Below are 23322 nucleotides of genomic sequence, written 5' to 3'. Positions count from 1 at the left end.
AGGGAAGAGGCAGCTAGGGTTCTGAAGGCCATGGTCTGGCGTTGTGTTACATTTTACCTGCAACAGGAAACTGGTGAAAAGTTTGAAGCAGAGGAACAGTAACATAACCTAGTGTATATTTGAAAATTATGGTCCCAGCTATTGTGGTGGGAGAGGGGGTAAGCTCGTGGACAGAGGGGTAAGCTCATGCATGGACAGCAGGACTAGTGGCTGGTAAGGAGGCTCCTGAATGAATCCGGCAGCTGTGGCGGTGGCTTGGGCTCTGGGGTTAGTAGTGGAAACAGAGAAGTGCGTGGATTGACTCTGCCTCTTAGAGCTCTAACAGGATGTGGCATGTCCAAAGTTGGGTAGCAAGGATTTAAAGAACAACCTCCAAAGGACGTATGGAATGGAAGGCTGTGACTTCTTTGGGACTTGAAATTACTTTTGCCACCAGCAGGACTTGGTGTCACTTTAGTCTTTTTTCCTTTCCAGCTCTACACAGGGTCAGAACTAGGGATCAAAAACTCAGGGCCAGGACAGGGGGACTGAAACCAACTTGCCATGAGAAGTAGAGGCCTTCAGTCTGGCCCAAAAATAACTACAGGACCAACCGTGACGGGCAAGGATGGTTAAATCAACAGTGCTGGTCTCTCTATGAAAGACCTTGGAGAATTTTCCTACTCTTCTCCCTTGGCAGCCGTTTATCGGAATTTGTGGTCCCACCTGAATTTGACAAGACATTTTATTTGGATAGAGACCCCTGTACATCAGTACCCCACAGGGAAATGGAATCTCTGAATTTCCAGAGGCAGTGCAATTCTGGCATTTGAAGCTCCTAAATGGACGCTGGATGGATGCTTAGAGCACATACATGTCAGTGGGATGCCCAGATACCTAGAGGGTGTGTTGGCACATTCACGTGCAGGATAAGGCCTGATGATCAGGAAAGTGTTCCCGTGGCCCTGCATCAAGAAGCAGCAGCCACTCTTTATTACTTCCATCAAGTAAGGCTGCATGATGTTCACTGAAGCCAGCACAACTAGGTCACCCGTGAATCTGAGGAATTACTTTGCTACGAGGCTGATTGAGGAAAAGGCCTGAAGCCACAGATGTGGAAAAATTGATTTTCTGAAAGTCAGATTTCCTATAAACAAAGGATGCTTAAGCCCACATTCTAAGAACGGATTTAGTCATTGGAAAGTAAGTTGAAAAACAGCCTCGGGGTCTGAAAAATAAAGCACAACCATTTGCTTGTGGATTTTAAGGTTACTCTGTTATTTCTGTTTGCTGATTTATCCATTCCATGGGCTTGCACAGCCTGACTCATTCAAACTCAAGGCTGACCAAAAAAAAAAAAAAAAAAAATCCCTGTGGCCTAAAGAATGGAGTTCAAACAAACAAACAAAGACAGACAAACAAAACATAGGCTGAATGCCCATTACATGCTAGGTGCTACTTTTGGGGATCCCTCCCTGTAGGCAATTGGGGGTAGCAGACATGATTTCATTTAAACCTGACAGCACCCTGGGAGGTAAGGTGTATTATCCCCCTTTTGGAGATGATGTAACTGAGATCCCAGAAGCCCAAATAACTTGTTTAATGTCACATTCCTAGTAAAGAGTAAAGCAGAGTCTTAAATCCTGGCCAGGCACAAGAAGGGATGGGGTGGAGGGAGGCCTAGACAGAGGGGACGTGTATGAAGGCTCTAAGGTGAGAAAGAATACAGTGTATTCAAGGAAGTGAAAGTTGATAAGAAGGACTGGAGTGGGGAAAGGAAGGGAATGTCAAGGGTCAAGGTCACAGACAGAGGCAGAGGCCAGAGCACATGGGGTCTGATAAAATTCTGAGTGCTTTTCCCAAGAATTTGAATGTATTCTAAACATTTTAATATCCATCCATATTCTATATTACGTGGATACACATGCCCATGTACGTTTCATTCTGCATGAAAAATGGAGTGGATGTGACCACGTGAGGATTAGGACAGAATAGTTAACTTCCTCAATAATCATCCTTCTGAAGTCCTTCAGAATCCCTCAGGAACAGCAGTAGCATTTTGTACATATCTATTACTTTATATTTTTCAAAGTAATTTCCCATCCCTTGGCTCTTCACAAGCACCCCGAGACAAAGGTCAGTATCTTTATCTCCATTTTGCAGATGAGTGAATCGATTCTCAGAGAAAGGAACTCACTTGCCCAAAGACCCAGTTGGTTCGTGGCAGAGCTGAGTCTGGACTCCTCATTGCCCGAGTCTCTTCAAAGAGATCCAGTCTAGGAAAAGGGGGCCCATCAGGCCCTCAGCTCCGGCCGGAGCCTCTGCTCCGCCCTCTCCTCCCTGTGCGATGGAAGCAAAGGGCACCTTTACCTTTCGGATGCCGTCGTGCTTCATTTCGATCACATGGAGGGTGTAGTTGGTCCGGCGTCCTTTCTCGTTAAACTGCACGTTTCCTGTCAAGCCTTCAAACCGCACCTGGAAAACAGATCCACGTGGTGAACAGTGAACTCAGAAGTTGTACCTCATGTTTGTTTGCTGTTTCTGCTCCAGTGGAAAATCCAGAACCCGAGAATGTGACGTGGGATGAGGTCTTGGAGTAACATCCATGCTAAAAAAGACTCTCTACATCCTTGACTGTAGAAGGCATTGCTACTAGAGCACAGTTCTCTTTCCTACTAAACTGAGATTCATCTTGAAAACATTTTGCACCCATGGCTTTAGGCAATCGGTAACAATGGATCACAGTAAGTCTCCATAAGACATCTCTGTGCCACCACCAATCAAACACGCCATTATGACCACCACCATGGGCACCACCACTCCTCACACACCTTCAGATGAAGACACTGAAGGAGGCCTGCTAAGGAAAGGGGCTGGTGTGCCATCCCTGGCAAATCAGGAGAAGAAGCCAGCCTTATGATTGATGCCTTGGGCTGTGCTTGAATATGGTTTTTTAATTCCTTTGTGAGGCCAGAGGACAAAGCACTTGGGAATCTAAAGACCTGGAAGTGGGAGACATGGAGTTTATCCCAGCTTTCCTCTGAACAGCTGAGTAACCTTGGGTGATTCACCTCTCTAAGCCTTCAGTTTCCAAAACTCCTGCCCCATCGAACTTAAATGACACAGCACATGTGAAAGTGCTGTGAAAACTTAAAAGCACCCGAGAGAACCCTTTATGTTAAGACAGAGCAGGCAGGGCTTTAAACAGGTCTGAGCTGGTTAAGACAGAATTTATATTGGAACTCCAAAATATGCTGCATGGGATTTCTTCTCCACGAATGCGTCAGATCAAACTTTCATGGCCTCATAGCTTGAAGCTCATATTGAAGGTCAAGTGGTCATCATGGGTGATCCAAGACCTTGAAGGCTGAGCCTGCTGCTCTGGAGATGACCAATAAATCTCACCCAAGTCCACCCTCAAATTGGGGGTGAGTCTAGCTGCGTATCATTGGCTCAAGTGCCAGAAACCACATTCTTTAATGGTGACTGACCATGTGTCCTCGTATCAGTCTGGCCGAAGGCCAGTAAGATAAGTCTCTCCATGTAACCACTGTGAACCTGGCCCTATAACTCAGCACTGTTTATTTCCCCCATCTTCAAAGAGCTTAAAAGGAAAACTGGCCGGGTTTTATCTTTTCCTGACAGTGAGCAGCTCCTCTGCCTTCAGAAGGATAAGAAAAGCTGGTGTGTGTGTGTGCGTGTGCGTGTGTATGTGTGTGTGTGTGTGTGTGTGTGTGTGTGTGTGAGAGAGAGAGAGAGAGAGAGAGAGAGAGAGAGAGAGAGAGAGAGAGAGAGAGACTGCTCTGAGGCTGACACTGACCCTCTCATCATCTTCTGGCCTGAAGTCTCAGTGGGGAGGCTGGGACAGGCCCAGAGTGCTGAACAAATTATACAACAAGCTCTGCACTCTCAGGTGAAATCTAGAGAAATCCAACCCTGGAAAAGTCTAGGCTGGCTTTGTTTTTCAGAGAGAAAACAAGGCATAGATTCTGCTGCAAAGAATAGGAAAAAGGGAGCAATTTCAGTGCATCAGCAACTTTACCTTCTTCTCACTTCGGTCATCTCTTGCCCATCTTTAGCTTTCCTACATTCATTCAGTTTCAAGATAGGGTTTCCACTGTGTTTCCCCGAAAATAAGACCAGGTCTTATATTAATTTTTGCTCCAAAATGCATTAGGGCTTATGTTCAGGGGATGTCATCCTGAAAAATCATGCTAGGGCTTATTTTCCGGTTAGGTCTTCTTATGGGGGAAACACAGTAAGCACCGACTTACATGACTCATTTGGAACACCAGACTGGGATAGATGCGCAGGTGACTGGATAATAGACTGATTTACCCAAACAGAAAGAAGTGTCATCAGTCACCCAAACGGGCATTTTCTTTTTGGTCTTGGTCTCAAGTATCATACCAGTTATCAGTACGGCGTACTAGTGTGGCAAATTGCATACAGCCTCCGTGACTCTTTCCTCATTTGTGTAATGTGACCACCGAGAGTTAATTATGTCTTCAGGTGATTTTAAGGAATAAATGAGACATTTTATGATTAATGCTTGGCCCATTGTGAGTATTCAACACAGGCCAGCCAGCTGTTATTATTATAACTAACAGTGATATTAATATTACCACCACTTTCCAAGTGTTCCATGTTTATGAAGCACTTTCGAGCTTATTACTTTACCTCCATTCACAGGAACCCCCTGAGGTGTGCCATTTAGAAATTACAATCTTCACTTACGTGGGAGAAAACAAAACTCTAGGAGATAAAGTCATTTGCTCAAGATTTATGGCTTATTAGAAGTGTCAGTGGCAAACCAAAAATCCAGAGGTTCTCATATACTCTGGTATCTTCACTTAAGATACCAAGTGGCCTCTCAACCAGGGGACAATTCTACAGTGCTAGACTCGGGGTATGTGACACAGAAATGTACAAAGTAGTGTGTTTATGTGTCGACTGCTGTTACCTACGATTCTAGCGGGACCTTTCCCAGGCCATGCTGTGTTAATTCCCAATGATGTGTCCACAAGCAAATCCCTGAGTCTGTTTCTTGGTTTACTCCTCACAGAATAGAAATGCCTAGCGTATTGTCTGAGACATAAATGTTCAATGCGTAGTAGTATTTGTTATTTAGATGATGGTGATACTGATGAGAAAACGACTGCTGCTGTGCTGTATAGGGTGGTAAGAGGTGTGGAAAACAAGAAGCCCTAACATTGAGCCTTGGGACTAGTATGTTGCTTCAGAGCAGAGGACTCTTTTCAGCAGAAATGAGGGTCTTGTCGCTATTACTTTTACATGCCTTTTTTAAGTTTCAAAAAAATCATTATCAGCGAAGTTCTAGTGACCTGAGGGTCCCTTGCATTGTCACAGTGTTTTTATAACAAGCTGCTTTATTTGATGTTCACAGAAACCCAGTGAGTAGCAAGAGCCCATTTTGCAGATAGGATTATTGAGATTCAGAGCTTATGGCACTTGGGTTCAGGATTCATTGTTAATCATGAGAGGCCCGGGGAAGCTGAAAGCTCTTACAGTCTAGTTGGGGAAGCCAAGACTTATACACTTTTGGAGATAAATCAAAACATGGGAAAAGAGACATTCCAGGACAAACCTTCCATGACGACAGAGCAAGGAAAGGTCAATTCAACGGCTCAGTCCCAAACAGTTTATGTGGACAGTCAGGACTCATAGTCAGAGGGAGAAGCTTCTCAGAAACATGTGCTTTCGGCATATCTGGAGACTGCTGTCCTATCCACCAGGGCTGAGCCTCTGATCTTTCATCCCCGTCACCTGCCCCCTGCAGTGAGAGGGTCAGACTGATGGACACTTGGGGTTTCCCCTCGAATCCTGCCTTCTGGAACTCCTGTCACTGTCCGGGTACCTGCCAACTCCTCCTGTGAGAGATGGAGAATTAACCTTTGGCTTCCTGTAAATGGTACTGGGTGCAGCTCAGAGTCTGCCATGTGTGGGATGCTGAAGCATAACTTGTTTCCTGCCTGGTTACTGCTTCTACGACTTGAGCCGTCAACACAGATGACTCCTCCACCCTGTCCCTCGGGAGGCAGCAGAGCCACTCTGGCCCAGGGATCTGTGACCTCGTTGTGGCTGCCTTCAGCGGATCCCTTCTGTTGGCCTCTCCCCCTGAATGAGTACTGGGTGTGGGCAGTCAAGGGGGACGGGCTAGGTCCCAGTGGGCCCCTTCTTGTTATTCTTCTTGCCAAGGCAAGTCTCAGGACCCATCTGAGCTTCCACTTTCCCACCTGGACAATGAGAAGAATAATCTGAGCTCCAAACATCTCATAGTGTTGCCCTGACATCCAAAGAGACTCATTATCCTTACCTGCACCCCCACCCCCGCCCCAGCCTATGACAAGCCAGTGAGGGAAGCAATGCTAAGAGGATTATGTCCATTTAGTAGATGAGGAAGGCAGTGCCAGAGAAGTGAGCAAATAGCCCAAGATCTCCCAGATAGTGCTTGAGAGCTGCGGTGAGAAGCCAGCTCTTCTCTTCTGAGCTCCTAAGAGACCGGGCCTGATGCCCACAGTCCTGCTCCTGCCCCCACTCTCGTCTCCTGCTAGCTCTCATTTACATCCTCCCCCGACCCTCCAAAGCCACAGTCACTGTTTGTTCCACGTTACCTTCACCCTTCCTGTAATTCCAATTTGCTTGCGATAGTTCCAGGCTACATCTCTCATTCTGGAATAGCTGATAACAGCTTTTCCTCTCACTAGTAGGCATCCCAGTTTGAATGATAAATTAGATGGCCACCCTTTGGAAAGCCCCAGTCCTCGCCCTATAGGAAGCCTTACTTATGTCCACATTCCTCAGTCGTGGCGCTCTGCTCTGAGCATCCGTAGCACCTAAGCCAGGCGGTTAGTGAGCCCTGCGTCCATACCTTTATAGCTCTCATTTCTCAGGAGCTTCCCTTCCCTTCAAAATCGGGTCTTGAGTCCTGAAAGGCAGCAGCTGTCTTTGCCTGTTGCCCACCCCATCACAGACCTCATCTACGAAAGTGCTGGGCATGTGTTTACTTCAATATGCTTGATCATTGGCAGGCAGATTGCACACGGAGAGGGAGGGTCACTATTTAGGGCACATACTCTTTACCTGAGGTCCTGGGATGGACTTCCAGAAGTGTCTATGGGTCCCCCACCTCCTGGCCATGCAAACAGATGTTTGTACCTATGTGCATTTTTCTGGGAAAAAGAGCCCAAAGCCTTTTTATCTTATCCTTAAAGGGCCTATGACCCCCAACTGCTGACCCTGATTTGGGGAGCTGGGTCTTCTCTGCCAGCCAGAAGCCAACGTATGGGTGCCCTGATGCCTTCACCTTTCTGGAGCATGGAGGGCTTCTGGGATGTGAGCTCCTTAATATTCCAAGCGGCTCTCTGCATGTCAGGCAGGGGCCAGGCAGCGGCTGATTATCTGCATTCTGCTGGGAGATTATAGTGGGGTGAGGGGTGGGGGTGCATGGATGTTACTGAGGCCATGTACTGTTGTTAGCTGGGCCACAGCTTGTGTGTCTTCCCTGGGCTGGCCCTTTCAGGCTTCAGAGAAGAGCCGTTATATGTACAGAGGGAGGTAGCAAGTCGACGTGGGTGGGAGTCCCAGTGTTGCCACTAACTAGCTATATAATTTTGGAACGTTTATTAACATCTCTGAAGCTCAATTTCTCCATTTATAGAGCACAGTTAATACAATTAGCTACCTCAGAGTGTTATATTGAGGATTCAGTGAGCTCAAACGTGGAAAGCATGCTCAGAGCCTTATACATAGTAAGCGCTTCACACATCATAGCCGGTATTACCATGACTTTTAGAATTTGGTTTCCCCGTGTGCTAGCCCCACAGGTCGGTGGTGCTGGGGTCTCCAGACCTAACATACAGACATCCCAGCCTGACTACAAGCTAAAGCACAGGTCCCATCCCATTGTACAACCCAAAGGCCAGTGGTCAGGGCAGCAGACACCTGAGCCCCCTTGGACCCCTGGGTCCTAAGGGCTGACTGTCATTGGGATTCACCAGCCTGTTGTCAGTACATAGTTGCTCTCTAGTGGAGTGGCGACTTCGAGCAATGGGTCTAGAAGACAAAATGGATGGATAGTGGCCACGACTGAATGTGAAAGGTCCCAGAGGTCAAGGTGTATAAGCAAAGGCCCCTGGGGTCATAGGACAGACTTGGGCCCTGGATGGGCATCTCGTCCAGCCTCTGCTGTTAAGCTGCTGTGTGACCCTGGATGAGTGACTACCCATTCTGGGTTGGCTAGAAAGTAAGGGAAAATGGGCATCACTAATCTCTAAGAAGACCTCTTTTAGCAATACATTCTTGTGATTCTGCGTGCTTAGCAAAGATTTGAAAAATAAATCAGTTTGAATAGCTGATCTTAGGGTCAGAATTTTGGGGTTTGTTTTTGCTTTATTTTTTATGACTAGTTCCCCCATCCCCACCCCCTAATAGAGACTGAAGGGGGTTTCTTGAGGGCAGGTCTTGCTTTCTCTTAATTGTCCCCAGGGCTTGGCCCAGGCCAGGGCGTGCTCTCGGGAGCAGCTGATTGGCTGCTGGAGAGGGAGGGAGGCACGTGTGTCTTGACTCCAAGACAATATAAAAAAGAGGTCATTATTGTTTTGACTAAGGTAATTGCCTCCTCAAAAACCCCACCAAGGCAGAAGCAGAAGAATGAGTATACATTACAACCAGAGGGACATGCGTTAGACACTCAGAAAAAAAAAAAAAAAAAGCAGATGCTTAGAATTCTTAGAGCCAGTAGAGACGCAGGAGTCCTCTCTCCCACCTCGTCATTGTCATGAGTAAGGACAGGAAGGTCTGTGGGAGGTCTGAAGGAGTACTTCAGAGTCACCCAGATACCAAGGGACCCAGCTGGACTTGGAACCCAGTTCTCTTGCGTCCTGGTTCAGAGCCTTTCCTGCCACCCACGTTGCCTCCCAGCCTTCATCTCTGTCATGATGGCGTCAGAATATCCTTCCAGAAATGTCATTAGGGTGGGAGAGGCAAGGGAGTCGAAAGTGTTGTGAAGCTGAGGGCAAGTGCCTGGGACCTTCTGAAACCAGTCTCACATTGCAAATGGAATCTGTCTCGACTGTGGAGTCTGGACGAGCATTTTAAATAAGCCAGAAGGCAGGCGCTGCACCTTAGGCAATCGTTTGGAAGCTGTCTGGTGTCTGCTACTGCTGCGAAGTGATTTGGGGCCACCCTGCATAGACGGGGGATGGCGGAAAGGGCTGCTGGTGGATCCCTGAGCTGTTCTTCCTGTTGTCACAGAGCTGCTGCTTAGCTCCATTCCAAAGGACAGAACTCAAATTCTCCTCCACGTAAAGGCACTGCATCTGAGCCGAGGAACAGCTGTTCCTTCCTTGTCTCTCTCTCCAGGTTGTGAAAATTGCTAGAGTTCTGCATGTGTGGTTGCAAAACAAATGGGGAGAACTGTACATTTTGCTCTACATTTCTCCCTCATTCAGAAATGCTCCCCTCCTCCCCTGGGAGCACAAATTCACCTTCTGTTGAGTGTAGCCTTAAAAGTTGAGCTGGTTTTTTCCAGGCAGCTCCACTGGGTGGGGAGGGTGGGTGCTGGGGGCATTTGCACCAAACGGTCTTGCCACTGTGCCTGATACTTTGACATGCCTCTGCAGAAAGTGTGCTCTCTTTGCCCAGGCCCCTTTGGAAATACAGCCCATCAGGAGGCATCAGAGACATCAGATGGTGCTATCTGCCTGCAGTTCGAGAATCACAGTGCTTTTAGAGACTTCTAGAGACTAAAAGAGACATATAGGAGCTCTGCGACTGATAAAGCTGAGGGCCGGTCTCTAGAATCTTCTACACCAGGGATGTTAAATATACAGCCACGTGTATCATTTTCTGATCCTGCTTCTACAGGAGACATGTTACTAATTGGGTATTTCTGGTCTTCCCTGTCGAATCTGGAGTCAGCCTCAGAATCCTTTGCATAGCCCCTGACTGGAGTGGCCATGACCGTGTCCTATCCCTGCTCTTTAACTGTTCTTAAGCGCAAACAAAATGGATGATCACAGTGCTGAGCAGCAGGAAAACAGGATCCTAAGGCCTGAGAGACAATTCAGGGCTCCCTCATGAAACGTGCACAGAGAGCAAAGGTAATAAAGAAATCCAGAAAACCAGGGCAACAGAGAGTCCCTAGGAGACCACTAAAATGGTTCTGTTTCATCCCTGTGTATTTGAAGTCTTCTTTCCAAATACAGAATCACCCGTTTCCCTTTTTCAGCATATTCCCTAAGCAGAAAAATAGAGCTTTTGCACTATCAGGAATGATTGATTGGTCCATACTATTGTTTTTAGTTTGTTTGTGTGTTTCTTTGTTTTTAATTTGTCCATGAGCTTCCATATATGCCAAGAGCCACAAACACCATGCAGTGGCTTTCCGAACTTCAAGCATGCGCTACCTTTCCTTTTAGTTACATTCCACTTGACACGGATGCTGAAATCCCCATGAGGCTCCCATAAGATGGGCAGCCGTTGCCGGCCTCACCTGCTGCAGAGCCCTCTGGATATCGATCCCCTGGCCCCAGGGCACAGCGGGGTTCGCCAGGCAGTCCCCAGCATTCCCCCGGCGCGATATATCGATTCTCTGCCTCCGCAGGCTCTGGAAAGCTTCCGCCATCACCTTCACCCCATCGTAGGTGAGCGCAGAGGTGTACTGGTGGGAGGAACGGAGACAGTTAGGTGTCAGAGAGCTCTGACAGGGAGGCAAGTGGGAGCTGTACCTGGGAATGTGTTTCCTGGTGATGAGAATGCCTGCAGTGGGCCAGGTATGGTGTGTGTGTGGTGGTGGTTTTTGGTGGGGGAGGGCTTGGGGGCACTGGAGAACCAGGAAGTGCCTGACCCTTAGATGGGGGGGCTGTTGCTCTACCTCACTAGCCAATATTGCCCCCCAGAACTGTGAATTCAATACTGCTGCTTGTGATTTTGGAAGAGAAGCCAGAATGCTAGATTTTTGTGTGCAGTCTTGCCATTTTAAAATGTTGGCTCAATTGGGGGGGAAATGCATAGATTAAATTCAACACATCTGTATCATCTGTTACAGTCCATGAGATGTTGATTTTCCCTGTATTACAGTCAGCAATTGAGAACTAAGAGGAAGTGTTTACTTTATCACTCCTGTGACAGTAAAAGGAAAAAATAATCCAAGAAGAGTGAGCACTTAATTATTTCCACATGTGGCTCTTCCAAGTGGCAGCTTTATATTCTGCACACTCTCCCCTTGGGCTTATTTATGACAACCCTCAAATTTCCCCCTCTTACCTATAAGGGAGCTAAGATGCCAGTGAAACCAAACCACAATAACAATCCAGGACAATATTTCCTAGCTTTGGAACTCATGTCTGTTGTCTTCATTAATTTGTCCCCAGTGCCTAGCACCTTCTCTGGCACATTTGAAGTTCGTAGTAAAGAGTTACAGAATCAATGTGTAAGTATTTTTCCAGTTTTCAACTTTGATTCTCTCACATTTGATAATCTGCTCCAATCCTTTGAAAATTGGGTGGGGCACTTACATATTACTTAACTGCTATGGTTTGCTCGTTGCTTTAAAGCACATTTGTCATTTTGTTTGCTTAATTGAAATAAGTCTGCATTTTGAATTGTTAAGTCAGTGTGAGCAAAAGTGGGATGAGATGCATCTCAGTTAAATGGCCTGCCATTCACCCAAAGAAACGGACCTAGTGATGAGAGAGAGTTGCAAAGGATTCACCATTTGGCGCAGACAAACAAATTTGGCCTCAGAAGCCTCCTCAATGCAGGGTTTCATACAGCCACTGCCAAGCTACTGGGTTTGACATAGGAATGAAAAATTACCTGCTATCCTTATTCTAAACAATTATCAACTAGCAAACACTATAGACTTTGGCTGCAGAATTTATAGCTGCACTTCTGGGTAGTGAGCAGCAGAGAGTCTGCGTGATAATCGGGAGTTGATTTTCTGAGGCAGAGAAGTGATTGATATTGCTTAGTTAGAGATTGCCCTTAATTTCAGGTGGGTACGTGGCTGACCAGAATAAGGGCCAGCTCACTGCACAACTCAAGGAGGCTCAATCCACAAAGAAATGAAAGCAAATAGCATCCCTCTAGAGCTGTGCAAAATGGTGGGCCTGCCCAGAATAGAGACACCATTTTTCCAGCTTCCCCTGTCGCTAGCTGGGGCTAGGTTTCCAGGGTGTGGCCAGCAACATGTGAATGGGTGATCTGTGTGTGACTTCTGAAAAGGGTTTTTTAAAGGAAGTAGTTGTGCTCTTTATTTTCCCCTTCCAACTGGGTAGAATACTGAGTTAATGGTTGGAGCTTCAGCAGCCATTTTGGGCTATAAGGTAGCTTTCATATGCTGAGGAAAGTAGAGCAAGAAGATAGAAGATTCCCGAGTGTTTGATGATTGTGGAACCATTGTACAAGTCCTGGATTGCTGACTTCTGGATTTTTGTTTACATGAGAGAAAAACGAAATGTCTATCTTATAAAAACCATTGTCATTCTGGATTGTCTGACTGTTGTACTCTCAATCTTTACGGATATATTTTCCCTAGCTTGCTCCTCTTAGAAAGCCTATCCTTCTCTAAAGGTAACACTGTGGAGAAATGTGGGGCAGGCAACGGGACCAGTGTGGCCCTTTGCCGCCAGCTGCCCATCCCCTCACCTTAGGTCTCTTCCAGTCCACGCGGGTGTGGTCTCGGGCGTCATTGCTCTTCCATTGTTGCATGATCTTGGCTGGGATGGTGTCTGTGTAGTTCACCAGCTGGAAACCTGTCACATTTGCTCCACTTTCCTTGAATTTGTTTAAGTCAATGTCCATGAAACCCTGTGCGAGGAGGAGGAGGAAGAAGTCAGGACATGCTGCCTGGATAAACCCGTGTAGCCCTGTTACTGAATCACAGGATTGTCCGTCCTGTTTCGCAAGGTGGAACCAACTGAATGGAGAGACAGTGGTGTCTCCCTTCTTTCTGAGCTCCGTTGTCACTGAGTTTGTGCCCAATGTTAGCACAGTGGTTAAGAGTGCTTGCTCAGGAGCCAGCTGTGCCTGGGTCGAAGTGCTGGCTCTGGAACACACAGTCATTAGTGATACTACCTCAGACTAAGTTACATGGTGGTTTCTTGTCTTGTGAATAACGAGGGTTAGGAGGTTGGGGAGAAAAAGCAATGCGATGACGCAGGTCAAGCATGGGGTGCCGACGGAGTGATTGATAAATGGTGGCTGGAATGACCATGACACCACAGAGATGGAACAGAATAGCAAACAGAAGGAGGGAGTTGTCTCCTCCATCACCCCCACCCTCCACCCTTTTGAGAGGAGAGAAATCTGAAGTCCATGGGGGCGGGTTCCTGTGGGCTGTCCAATCAGCAGCAAGTCTATGGAAGATGCTGGATTCTGACCATCCCTCGCCCTGTGCTCTTTCCTGTACCACAGACAAGATCTCTACTCAGTGAGACCTGATCAATTCTAACATCTGCAAAGGATTCTTTATTGGGAATGAAACATTCCTCCCCACTTGGTGAAGTTCATTAAAAATCAGGAAGCCTTCAACTTAAAAACGAAATCTTGTATTTGTATAATATATTCCATAATGTAGAGTACTTGCGCGTCTGTGGACTCATTTCACTTTATGACTTCATAACGTAGACATTATATGTCTATTTGCCAAATAAAGACACTGAAACAGAGTGGGAGAATTGACTTGTACAAAGACGTTCGATGAGTTAGCCGTAGGGAGGGACCAGAACTAAGGTCTTCTGAAGCTCTTTGCTCACTCACTCACTCACTCACACATCATTCAACCAACATTTCTGAGAACCAATAATGCATTATTCTACTAGTGACTAAAACAAGTTCTTTCTCTTAAGAAGCTTACATTCTACTGGGAAAAACAGGCAATAAACAAATAAACAAGTAAATAGGTAGCATAGTAGATACAGTGTAGTTCAGTATCATATACTTCGCAGTAGCAATGGGGCCCATGAAGAAAGATAAAGTGGGGTGAGAGGAGGGGGAGAAGCGGGCCATGTCATGCTTTGGCAGGCATGGTCAGGATGAGCTTCCCTGAGGAGGTGGTGTTGGAACAGGGACCCGAGTGAAGACAAACCTTGTGTGTGCACTAGGGGGAAATCCAGGGAAGGACATTCTGAGCAAAGGCTCAGAGGTGGGAGGATGCTCGGCATGTTCCAGAAATAGTAAGGAGGCTGGTGTAGCTGTAACCCAGTGAGTGAGAGAGCACACAATGTGGTCAGAGTGGCGGCCCAAGGCTGGCTCACCTAGAGCCTTATGATAACTCGGGTTTCTTTTTAGGTATTGTTGGGGGCTCACTGCAGGGATTGGAGCTGGGGTTGTAAAGTCAGTGTCCTTTGGGCTTCATGGCTTGGGGAAACTGCCAAATACTAGCAAGGAGCAAAAGGGGAAAAAGCACAGGGGAAGCAGTTTGATGGATTCAGGGTGGGGGGAGCCCTGGACTGACAGCCAGCAGCTCTGAGTGCCAGTCCCAACTCTGCCTGGGGATCCTATGGCACCGTCCAAGTCTCTGAATTTCTTATTGACTTGACCTAGTTTCCTTATCTAAAAGATCTAGTTATAAATGATTTCATGACTCAAAGACACTCCCCTACCCTATGCCTCCAAAGTTCTGTGATTTCTTTATTATTTGTGTTTTATAAACAAACCAAGGTCAGTCCCACTCAGACCCCTTGTCCTAGCTACTTTCTCTGTCTAGAAGTGTGCCTTCCTGGATGGCTCCTTTCCGTCTTTTGGATCTCAAATAAAATGCCATCTCTTCAGAGGGGTCTTTCCTGACCTCGTATCCAAAGGTCCAGTTGTTGCCCTGTGGTAGATGCTACAGTGCCCTGCTCATTTCCACTCCTCTTTACCCACTGATATTCCATTTTATAGACTAATTGCAAATACCTGTTACTTCACCCACATGCAGGGTAAGCCAAATGTGTCAGGGAGTTAATGCACCCAGAGCAGCTCTCAATTAATGGTTGTTGGGCAGTTAGCAGAAAAGTACTCCAGAATCTTCCCCGCTGGGTGGAATAACCCTTAGGTGTGTGCTACACCATGTCTAGAGGTTCCCTAATGGACTGAGCTCCTGTAGCCCTCAGAGGTAACTGTCTTCATTATATACCTTTCTTTATAGGCTGTCCATTACTTACCTCACTTTTCTGATTCCCTGTGGTTGTTTCTAGGATTGCCACCCAAAGAAACCACTTGTACTTGAATCCTTGTCTTAAGACTTGCTTCTGGGACAACTCAATCAAGTCACACCCAATCAGTTCCTTCTCGCTGCCCTGTTAGAATTTCTCCAGAGCATTTATCACTTGAGAGTATCCCATTCACTCATTTGTTCCCTTGTGTTCTCCCATTGGTATGTTAATTCCATGAGGGCAACAACCTCTTCTATTTTGTTCAGTCATGTGTCCCAGAACCTAGTACCTAGAACAATGCCTGGCTTATAGTAGATGCTCAATGTATATTCGTTGAGTGAATGAGTAAGACCCAGAGACTTTCTTCAAGCAAGAATGCTAACCAGCCAGGGGAAATATGACGGGCAGGCAGCAAATGCCAGTACATGGTTTTCATTGGTTTAAAAGAGACTCAGGTTGGAAACCTCTTTTGAGGTGAACTTTTCCTGTAGCCGCAGTTTACAGATTTTCCACAGAGGTCTACTGGTTTGCACAGTGGTTCAGGCAAGCTATTAGAACGGATGAAGTCAGAATTAGGTACTTATACCCAATATGCATTCAAACACATTATACTACCTAAGAGCACAGCCATCCTACCACGCTTAAACGCTAATGCATAGTTGAGAGGTTTCCCATAATTTTTAAAGACTTTAAAAAGAACATCTTGTTCATAAAATAACTATGGAGAGAATGAAATGGAAACGATCTCCCGTAGTCAAATTCTGTCATTTGAAAAGTTGCAACAAGCTCCTGGGCATTTTATACTGATTGCCCCCATCTTGAACATAGTGGAGACCAAAGGAAATGACAGAGTTTCCTCAAATATAAACGAGACTCAGCTCCATCACCAGAATGTCTGACTGCAAGGTTAGTGAAGCCAAATCTTGGTTACATCTAATGAAACTGATGGAACCCTCTAATGGAACTCCTCGGCTCCCCTGAGGAGGGATGAATAGAATGATAAAAGAAGCTTGCAGATGATGTTAGGTAAAAGAAACAAAATTAGGGAATAGCATAGGGTCAACGTATAGTCATCTAATAGCTTTTGTCTCTCCTCTGTAAGATTTCATGCAGGAATAGTAATCTTAAATCTCTACAATATCCTTAATCACTAAGAAACAAGTGTCATATAGTTACTGAACTTGATTTCTCCATTATGCAAAAAGTTGACTCTTCTAATATAGAAAAGCATCCTTGACTACGAAGGGGAAATAAAGGTGCTAACTATTTGCCTACCAGTTAACTGGAAAATTCAACTCATTCACTCTAGTCCCCTGAGCACACTCATTAAACAGGTTTAATTATATCATTTTCTAATTTTTTTTGCCACTTTTATTAGGAAAAAAAACCAAAACCTTGGGGGGTAATATTTGGTAATTAGCACATTTTTCTTTGTCTGCTTTATCTGTGCTGTTCATTACATAATATTGTATAAGAATGCAACATTGCAAATTATATTCTGTGAAAGACTTAAGCTCTGAAGTTTGATCGGCACTACTCTCTTTGAGCCATTTTGCCTATTTTATAATATGCCCCCCAATACTGAGTCCATTGCCTATACATTGTGACTATTGAATACAAATAAAATGAACCCGCATGATGCAGCTTTACAAGCTGTTCAGTAATGAGAACTCAGGCCTCCTAAACCCAGGCTCCTTCCACTATCCCTCCAGCCCTGTACCAGATGCTGCTGTTCACGAAGTGACTCTGTTTCTCATCTAACATGGGGCTCTGTGAGGAGTGAGCTCTTGGAGCTGTTTGGTCACTAGGCTCCGGTCTGCTTCTTCAGCATCTCTGTGGCATTTCACACAGTCCCATGTGTGACTGATGAATGGGCGAGATGAGAAGAATGCTCTGCTTAACCATTTTCATTCTAGTGCAAGTAAATTGGCTGGTGAACTGCGGGTTCTCAGGATAGAGGTCCTTCACCAGAGGGACACATCACAATACTTTAGGGAGCTTTTGCAAAATAGCCATCCCTAAGGATTGCTGTTCAGTAGCCTGGAAAGGGGACTGGATATCTGTATCTTTACAAAGCTCTAATGCTGCTGAATCAAAAATTAAGGTTCAATATATTAAAATTATAAAGACAGTCATTAGAAGAATTCCAAGTAATAGCTAATAAACATTGAGAACAAGATGTGGGGAGTCATATGAAATGATTTATCATCTTTCTAATGGGGAGTCACAGATGTGAGTAAAGTTGATAAAACAAGAAAAAGAGACATAGACATATTATGTAGAAGTGTGGAGGAAACCACCAGAATCCCGAAACACAGAGAACGTTTAAAATAGTTATTTCTAAGAAGTATGAGATTGGAGAAAGCAGGCATTTACTTTTTATTTTATACCCTTCTGTAATATCTTTTCTTTTCATCATATATTCTTTCACCAAAAAGAATATATTTTCTTTTTAGTACTATTAAAGAATAAAAAGAGATCCTCAGATTATTTTGATGAACCTTGCTGGTTAGGAATCAACTGTTCCTGGGAAGTAGATGAGGGAGTGGCAGTGGCAGAGCCAGGAAGAGAAATCGTTGCATTTATTGAATTTTTGTTACGATCTGTTAAAGGAGCCCTGCTTATTTTGTTATCTCTTGGCCTGGGATTAACACTGGTGCTGTTAAATGCTCTATTGAAACATAACTCCAGAAGCATTGCTCATAAGAATAACAAAAATGGCAATAATGACAAAAATGCCACTTCATATGCATTACATAACTTAATCTAAACAGCCTTTTGAGAATTATGTCACTAAAAAATGAAAAACAAAATAATCAGTTAATGGTCACCTCTAGATGTATTTTAAACATTTCTCAAGCTCTTATCCTGAGCCAGGCATTCTGTTAAATGCTTTATATACATAATCCCATTTAATTCCCCAAGCAACTCTGAGAGGTGAACTGCACAGTAGGGAAGCTGATTTGCATAAATGAATGGGTGTCCATCCCACTTTTATGTTGAGGAGCTATGGTTCAGAAATCTTTGGAACGTCCTCTGAGAGCACACAGCAAACCAGGATTCAGACCGTGGCCCAACCATAAAACTCGTCTCATTTGTCAATGGCTTACACTACCTTGCCAGTGGAGGAAAATAGGAGCTTAGCTTTAGGGTGATGCTTCCAGATTGTCCCAGGCAAAGAGGGACCAAGAACCTTAAGCCATGTGACTGACACAGTTAAGAGCCCAGAATACATGTTTCACCTTGCCAAAGAGGGGCCTTTCAGCACAGCTTTCTGTCTCAAGGGAACATTTGTGGGAGCGCTCACTAGGTTTCTCTCCTTGACATCAACTTGTAAGATTGGTTACAAGCCTAAGGCGGAGGTTTCCCAAGCCTCTGAATGTATCTGAAGCCTATCAGTGCCCACCTACCACACATCTATACTAGGGGTCGGCAATTATTTTCCTGTAAAGGGCCAGACTGCATATTTTAAGCTTTGAGGGCCATATGATTTCTGTTGTAAGTATTCAATTCTGCCATTATAGCATGAAAGCAGCTATAGCCAATAGTAAATGAATGAGCATAGCTGTGTCCCAATAAATTTATGGATATTGAAATTCGAATTTCATGTCATTTTCACAGGTCATTAAATGTCACTCTTCTTTGCATTTTTTCCAATAATTTAGACATGTGAAAACCGTTCTTAGCTCATGAGCCAAAATCAGGTAGCTGTGGGCTTTGACCCATGGGCCATAGTTTGCCAATGCCTGAGGCAAAAATGTTGGAGATTAGATCAAACCCATCATTGTACAGATAGGGAAACTGAGGTCCAGAGAGGAGACTTGTGGCCTAAGTGTTTATGGCTGGCTAGAGGGTTAGCTGGGATTAGAATCTGTTTGCCCCATATACTGACTGTAGGCGGCAATGTAGTGCTGACCAGCCGGTTGCATAGAATGACTGGGAGTAAAAGTGCTCAATTAAGTAAACAAGTTAATATCATTCTACCTGTCATGTCAATTATAAGTTTCACAAAGGAATAGAATGAAAAGGCATTTCAAATAATTGTGATATCTTAAAGAGATGTTTAACTCTATAACTACGTTAGACATGCTTTTATCTTGCTGTGAAGATTTGGACAATGTTTTAAGGATCACGACCAGGTTCAGGGCGATCATTATGACCATGAATTATCTATCACATGCACCTGCAAACAAAACAAAACAAAAAACTGATGATGTGTGCTTACTGGTTATTTAACCTCTCTGAGGCTCAGTTCTTAAAATGCAGACATAATAGCACCTACAGTATTGAATCAGTGTAAGACTTAAAAGAATCCATTTAAGCATTTAAGAACTGTGTCTGGCATATAGTAAGTGCTTAATGAATGTGAGCAATTATTATCATCATTACATTCACCATCATCATTATAATTGGGTCAAAAGAGGTCAGGTATTGTTAGCATTACTTCAAAGTCAGGCATTGGGTCAGACAATGGACCTGAGAGAACAGGAGGTGGACATATAGGAGTGCAGCTTTCGAAGGATGAAAAGCTTTACAATCAAAGCCAGATTTCCCTTTTCTCTGCTATTTTTCAAGGGATCGCATCCAAGCTGTTCAACCTCTCATCAAACTGCTTGTTCGGATACTATACCCGTCGGAAGGAAGAAGGAGCATCCAGCATTGTTAAGGGAAAGGAACCAGGAAGAAGGTTTATTAAACAAGCCCTGGGACACTGGAAAGAGCACGCCTCTGTCTCATCCCCTTGAGATCTAGAAGAGGTAAGATTAGAACAAATCAAAGAACTTGCCCTTTATACGCTGAATGGCACAAGTTGAACATGCCAAGTCCCCAAATTGTCAGATCAAATCTTAGATGACAGCTCCATAGAGAGGACAGTTATAGGGAAGTGCAGTTTGAAAAGTCTTGTTATATTAGAAATGCTTGAAAAAATCAGGATGCTCAACCTAAGAAATAATGAGAGACTGAGAGGCCAAGTGAAGGATGTATTTAAATCCCAGAAGGGCTGTCATGGGGAAGAGATGGAAGATTTGTTCTCTGAGGCTCTGGAACACAGGCCGGAATGAATGAGGAGAAAGAGATCATGGGAGGCAGATTTTGGCTAAAATAATAAAAATCACAACCACTGTGCCTAACCATGTATCAAGCCTCTACTATGTAGTAGGCACTGTGCTATTTCATTTTATCATCTCATTTATTCCTCACAAATGCAGTGGATTTTATTATCATCTTCATTTTGCAAATTAGCAACTGAGGCTTAAAGGAATGGAGTAGCTTCTGCCCAACATGACACAGCTATTGGAGCAGAGATCATAGTTACAGCAAGGAACAGGATGCCGGACTTGTTTTCTAACCTCTGTACATTCTCCTGCCTGCTGACCACGCGTCTAGTCGGTCTGACTCGCTTGTCTCCTGTCCTGCACTGAAGCACTTGGAATGGCCGGCATCTCTAGACTAAGAAGGAATGAGCAGGTTGCCAGGAAAGCAGGATGTTTCTCCTCAGTGTCTTTATTTCTATCTCTCCGAGGTCTCGCTAGCTTTCTCTCTGAGACTGCAGTGGTCCTCCTCATCTGCCCTAGGGGACAATAGGCTCCGAGAGGGCAGGGACCTTGGTCTCCATTGTGTTCACAACACTACGTAGAGCAGGCTGATTGCTTAATGCTCGCCCAGGGAGGAAGGAAGAGACAACAAATGTCTGTGCTCACCCTTTTCGTGATTTTCTTATAAGTTTCCATCCTGTCACCTCTCAGCCTCTCAGCTTTTGTCTTGTGGACCAAAGAGGTACTTTCATTGACGTTTTTGAGTGGTGTGTTCTGAACTGGGTCATAAATGACAAGTGTCAGGGAAACCATTTTAAGGGCAACCACATAAGTTCTGTCCTGTCTTTGAACCTCATGAGCCGTTTGCCCTCAGTCAATGTGTCAGCCTCTCCAGGCATTAGTTTATTGATCTGCAAAATATGGGTATTGGCTGGATCAATGACCTTTCAAACTGTGATCCGGGTTCAGGCATTTTAGAGGTCACAGGTTGAGTTGGGGGAAGGCATAAAGTTGAGGTCCTAGATCCCCACTGTCCCTCTTCCACCAAAGCATCGCTGCTTTTTATCTGTTCTAAATACTGGGATTCTCCCCAGGATTCCATTTGAAAATGGAGCTTTAAACTAAAAAGTTCTGAAACTTCTGAGCCAGTTGATTTCTCTCTTAAGGGCTCTTCCGGCTTTAATCTCCAATCCTATGATCACACAGGTGTGTACACATGAAAATGGATATATGTGAATTCATGGACTGTTCCTGGGCTGAGGGCATAGTTGTGTCCTCAGATAACCATGTCTCTACCTAAGGGTCTTCACCATTTCCTGTTTTAGTCACTTTAATCAACTGAACCTCTCAGGTGTCCTCACCCTCTATAATCCCTGGTGACACGCAGGTGGATCTGGTCCCCACCAAGTCAACAAGACATCGTAGCTGTGCTTACATCAGCGAAAGCACCATCTGTCCTGGAAAACAGCACCAGCGTTACCTTGTCCAAGTACATTTGAAACCAGGGAGGCAGGTACGTGTGCACCTGGATATTTGCAAACACACAGACATCCCCCCAGCCCACAGCTGTCCGCTGTTGACCAAGTGCTGTAAAAGTCAGTCAGGTCTCACAAACCAACTTCTCTCAAGCCAGGGGTTTAGGATCAAATGTTGGCACTTTGTGGCGGAAGGTCAGGGACCCCCAGTGATGGGGCTGACATTGCAGGGCTGAGTGCAGACGTGTCCTACCTGGTCCTTCTACAGCTTCCCTTCACCTTAGCTCTGCCCTAACTGGCTGCAGTCAGGGGTGATACCTGGCCAGGGCCATTTCAGAGCAAGAGGTGCATTCCAAGTTTTCAGTTGCGTTTGGGGCAGGTCCTTATGGCGGAAGCTTCTGGCAGACGTGAGACCAACAATAGCTTCCTTTTGTGTGATCAAAATCTTCCTATCCAGGGAGGGTCTGGTAAAGAGTACACCACACCCATTTTTTTTGGATGAAATGCCATCGTAAGCATGTACAGGATCTGGTATATAGTAAGTACCCATTGAATCCTTGGTGAAAAATTAATAAAAGTCCTAATATAAGATACATTTGACAACTACTGGGAATGGGGAGAGGAATAATCTTAGTCATCATTCATTCATTCAATCAATCATTCTCTCATTCATTCGTGAGTGCTCAGTATTTCCTAGCACATAGTAGATACAAGAATGCAGCAGAGAAAGAGACAGGTGTGGTCCTTGATTTCAAGTTACTTAAGGTTTATTGAGAAAGGTCAATATTACCCAAGTAATTATAGAGCAAATAGGTGGACCAAACCATGACCCTGTAGCTCAGAGAAGGCTTCCCAGTGGAAGCAATAAAACCTGAAAGAAGAGGCTTTGGTGGGGTGCAGTGCTCAGGGAAGAATCCTCTAAGCCAGGGGTGTCCAAACTTTTTTCAACATTTTTCACCAAGGGCCATATGCGGTAAAATACACAAACAGCCGGGCCACTCACTCGAGGTGAAGTACGTATTGCCTCACCTGGTTTATTTAAGTAAACTAAATATATTTTTGGAATTTGCTGCAGGCCAATAAAAATAGGATCGTGAGCCGCAGTTTGGACACCCCTGCTCTAAGCAGATAACATACGTGCTCTGAGGTTAGGAGTCAGAGTGACAGAGGGTAGTGAATAAGAGGAAAAGACTGTACACATCAGCCTGGATTCAAATCTCAGCTCTTCCACCTCCTAGCTGCGTGACAGCAGGCAGGCTACTCAACCTCTCTGTGCATCAATATCTTTCACTGCAAAATAAGGATTATTATAGTATGTATCCCATAGGGCTATTGTAAGGATTAACTACCTTGATATGTGTCAAATTCTTAGAACAGTGCTAGCACCTAGAGCCCCAGGTGTCATGGGCAACATGTTTTTCCCATTATATGATCTGCTTTTCTGTCCGAAAAAGAGAGACAAGTAAGGAAGTGAGGACTGAACCCTTCTAGTTATACCTGACTCTGACCAGCTGCCCAAATTAGTGCTAAGGGATGTGTCTCTCCAGCTTCTACGCTGGTGATAGCAAGTGGCTCTGCAGCCACTGTTTTGCATATCTGAATGGTCCACTGACTCAGCATGAGAACAGCTATTCTGAATCAGCTAAGGTGTGCATGGTTTGCAAGAGG

General features: G+C 45.0%; 1 protein-coding gene across 6 annotated transcripts in view; it reads right to left on the bottom strand.

The window, feature by feature from the left end:
• The window catches only part of GRIA1 (glutamate ionotropic receptor AMPA type subunit 1), a 291242-nt gene that overhangs the window by 102390 nt on the left and 165530 nt on the right, over positions 1-23322 (bottom strand). For all 6 annotated transcript variants that reach the window (XM_019750390.3, XM_019750391.3, XM_074313815.2 and 3 more), the window contains 3 exons: positions 12652-12813; positions 10496-10663; positions 2350-2454 (listed from right to left, as the gene is read on the bottom strand). In XM_019750390.3, the coding sequence (XP_019605949.1) occupies positions 2350-2454; positions 10496-10663; positions 12652-12813 (435 nt within the window). The remainder of the gene's footprint in view (positions 1-2349; positions 2455-10495; positions 10664-12651; positions 12814-23322) is intronic.

Source organism: Rhinolophus sinicus, chromosome 5, assembly GCF_057876585.1.
Source record: "Rhinolophus sinicus isolate RSI-liver-muscle chromosome 5, RSI-T2T, whole genome shotgun sequence".
Taxonomy (NCBI): domain Eukaryota; kingdom Metazoa; phylum Chordata; class Mammalia; order Chiroptera; family Rhinolophidae; genus Rhinolophus; species Rhinolophus sinicus.
The sequence above is the reverse complement of the archived record's forward strand: the minus strand, read 5'-3'. Positions and strand labels throughout refer to the sequence as shown.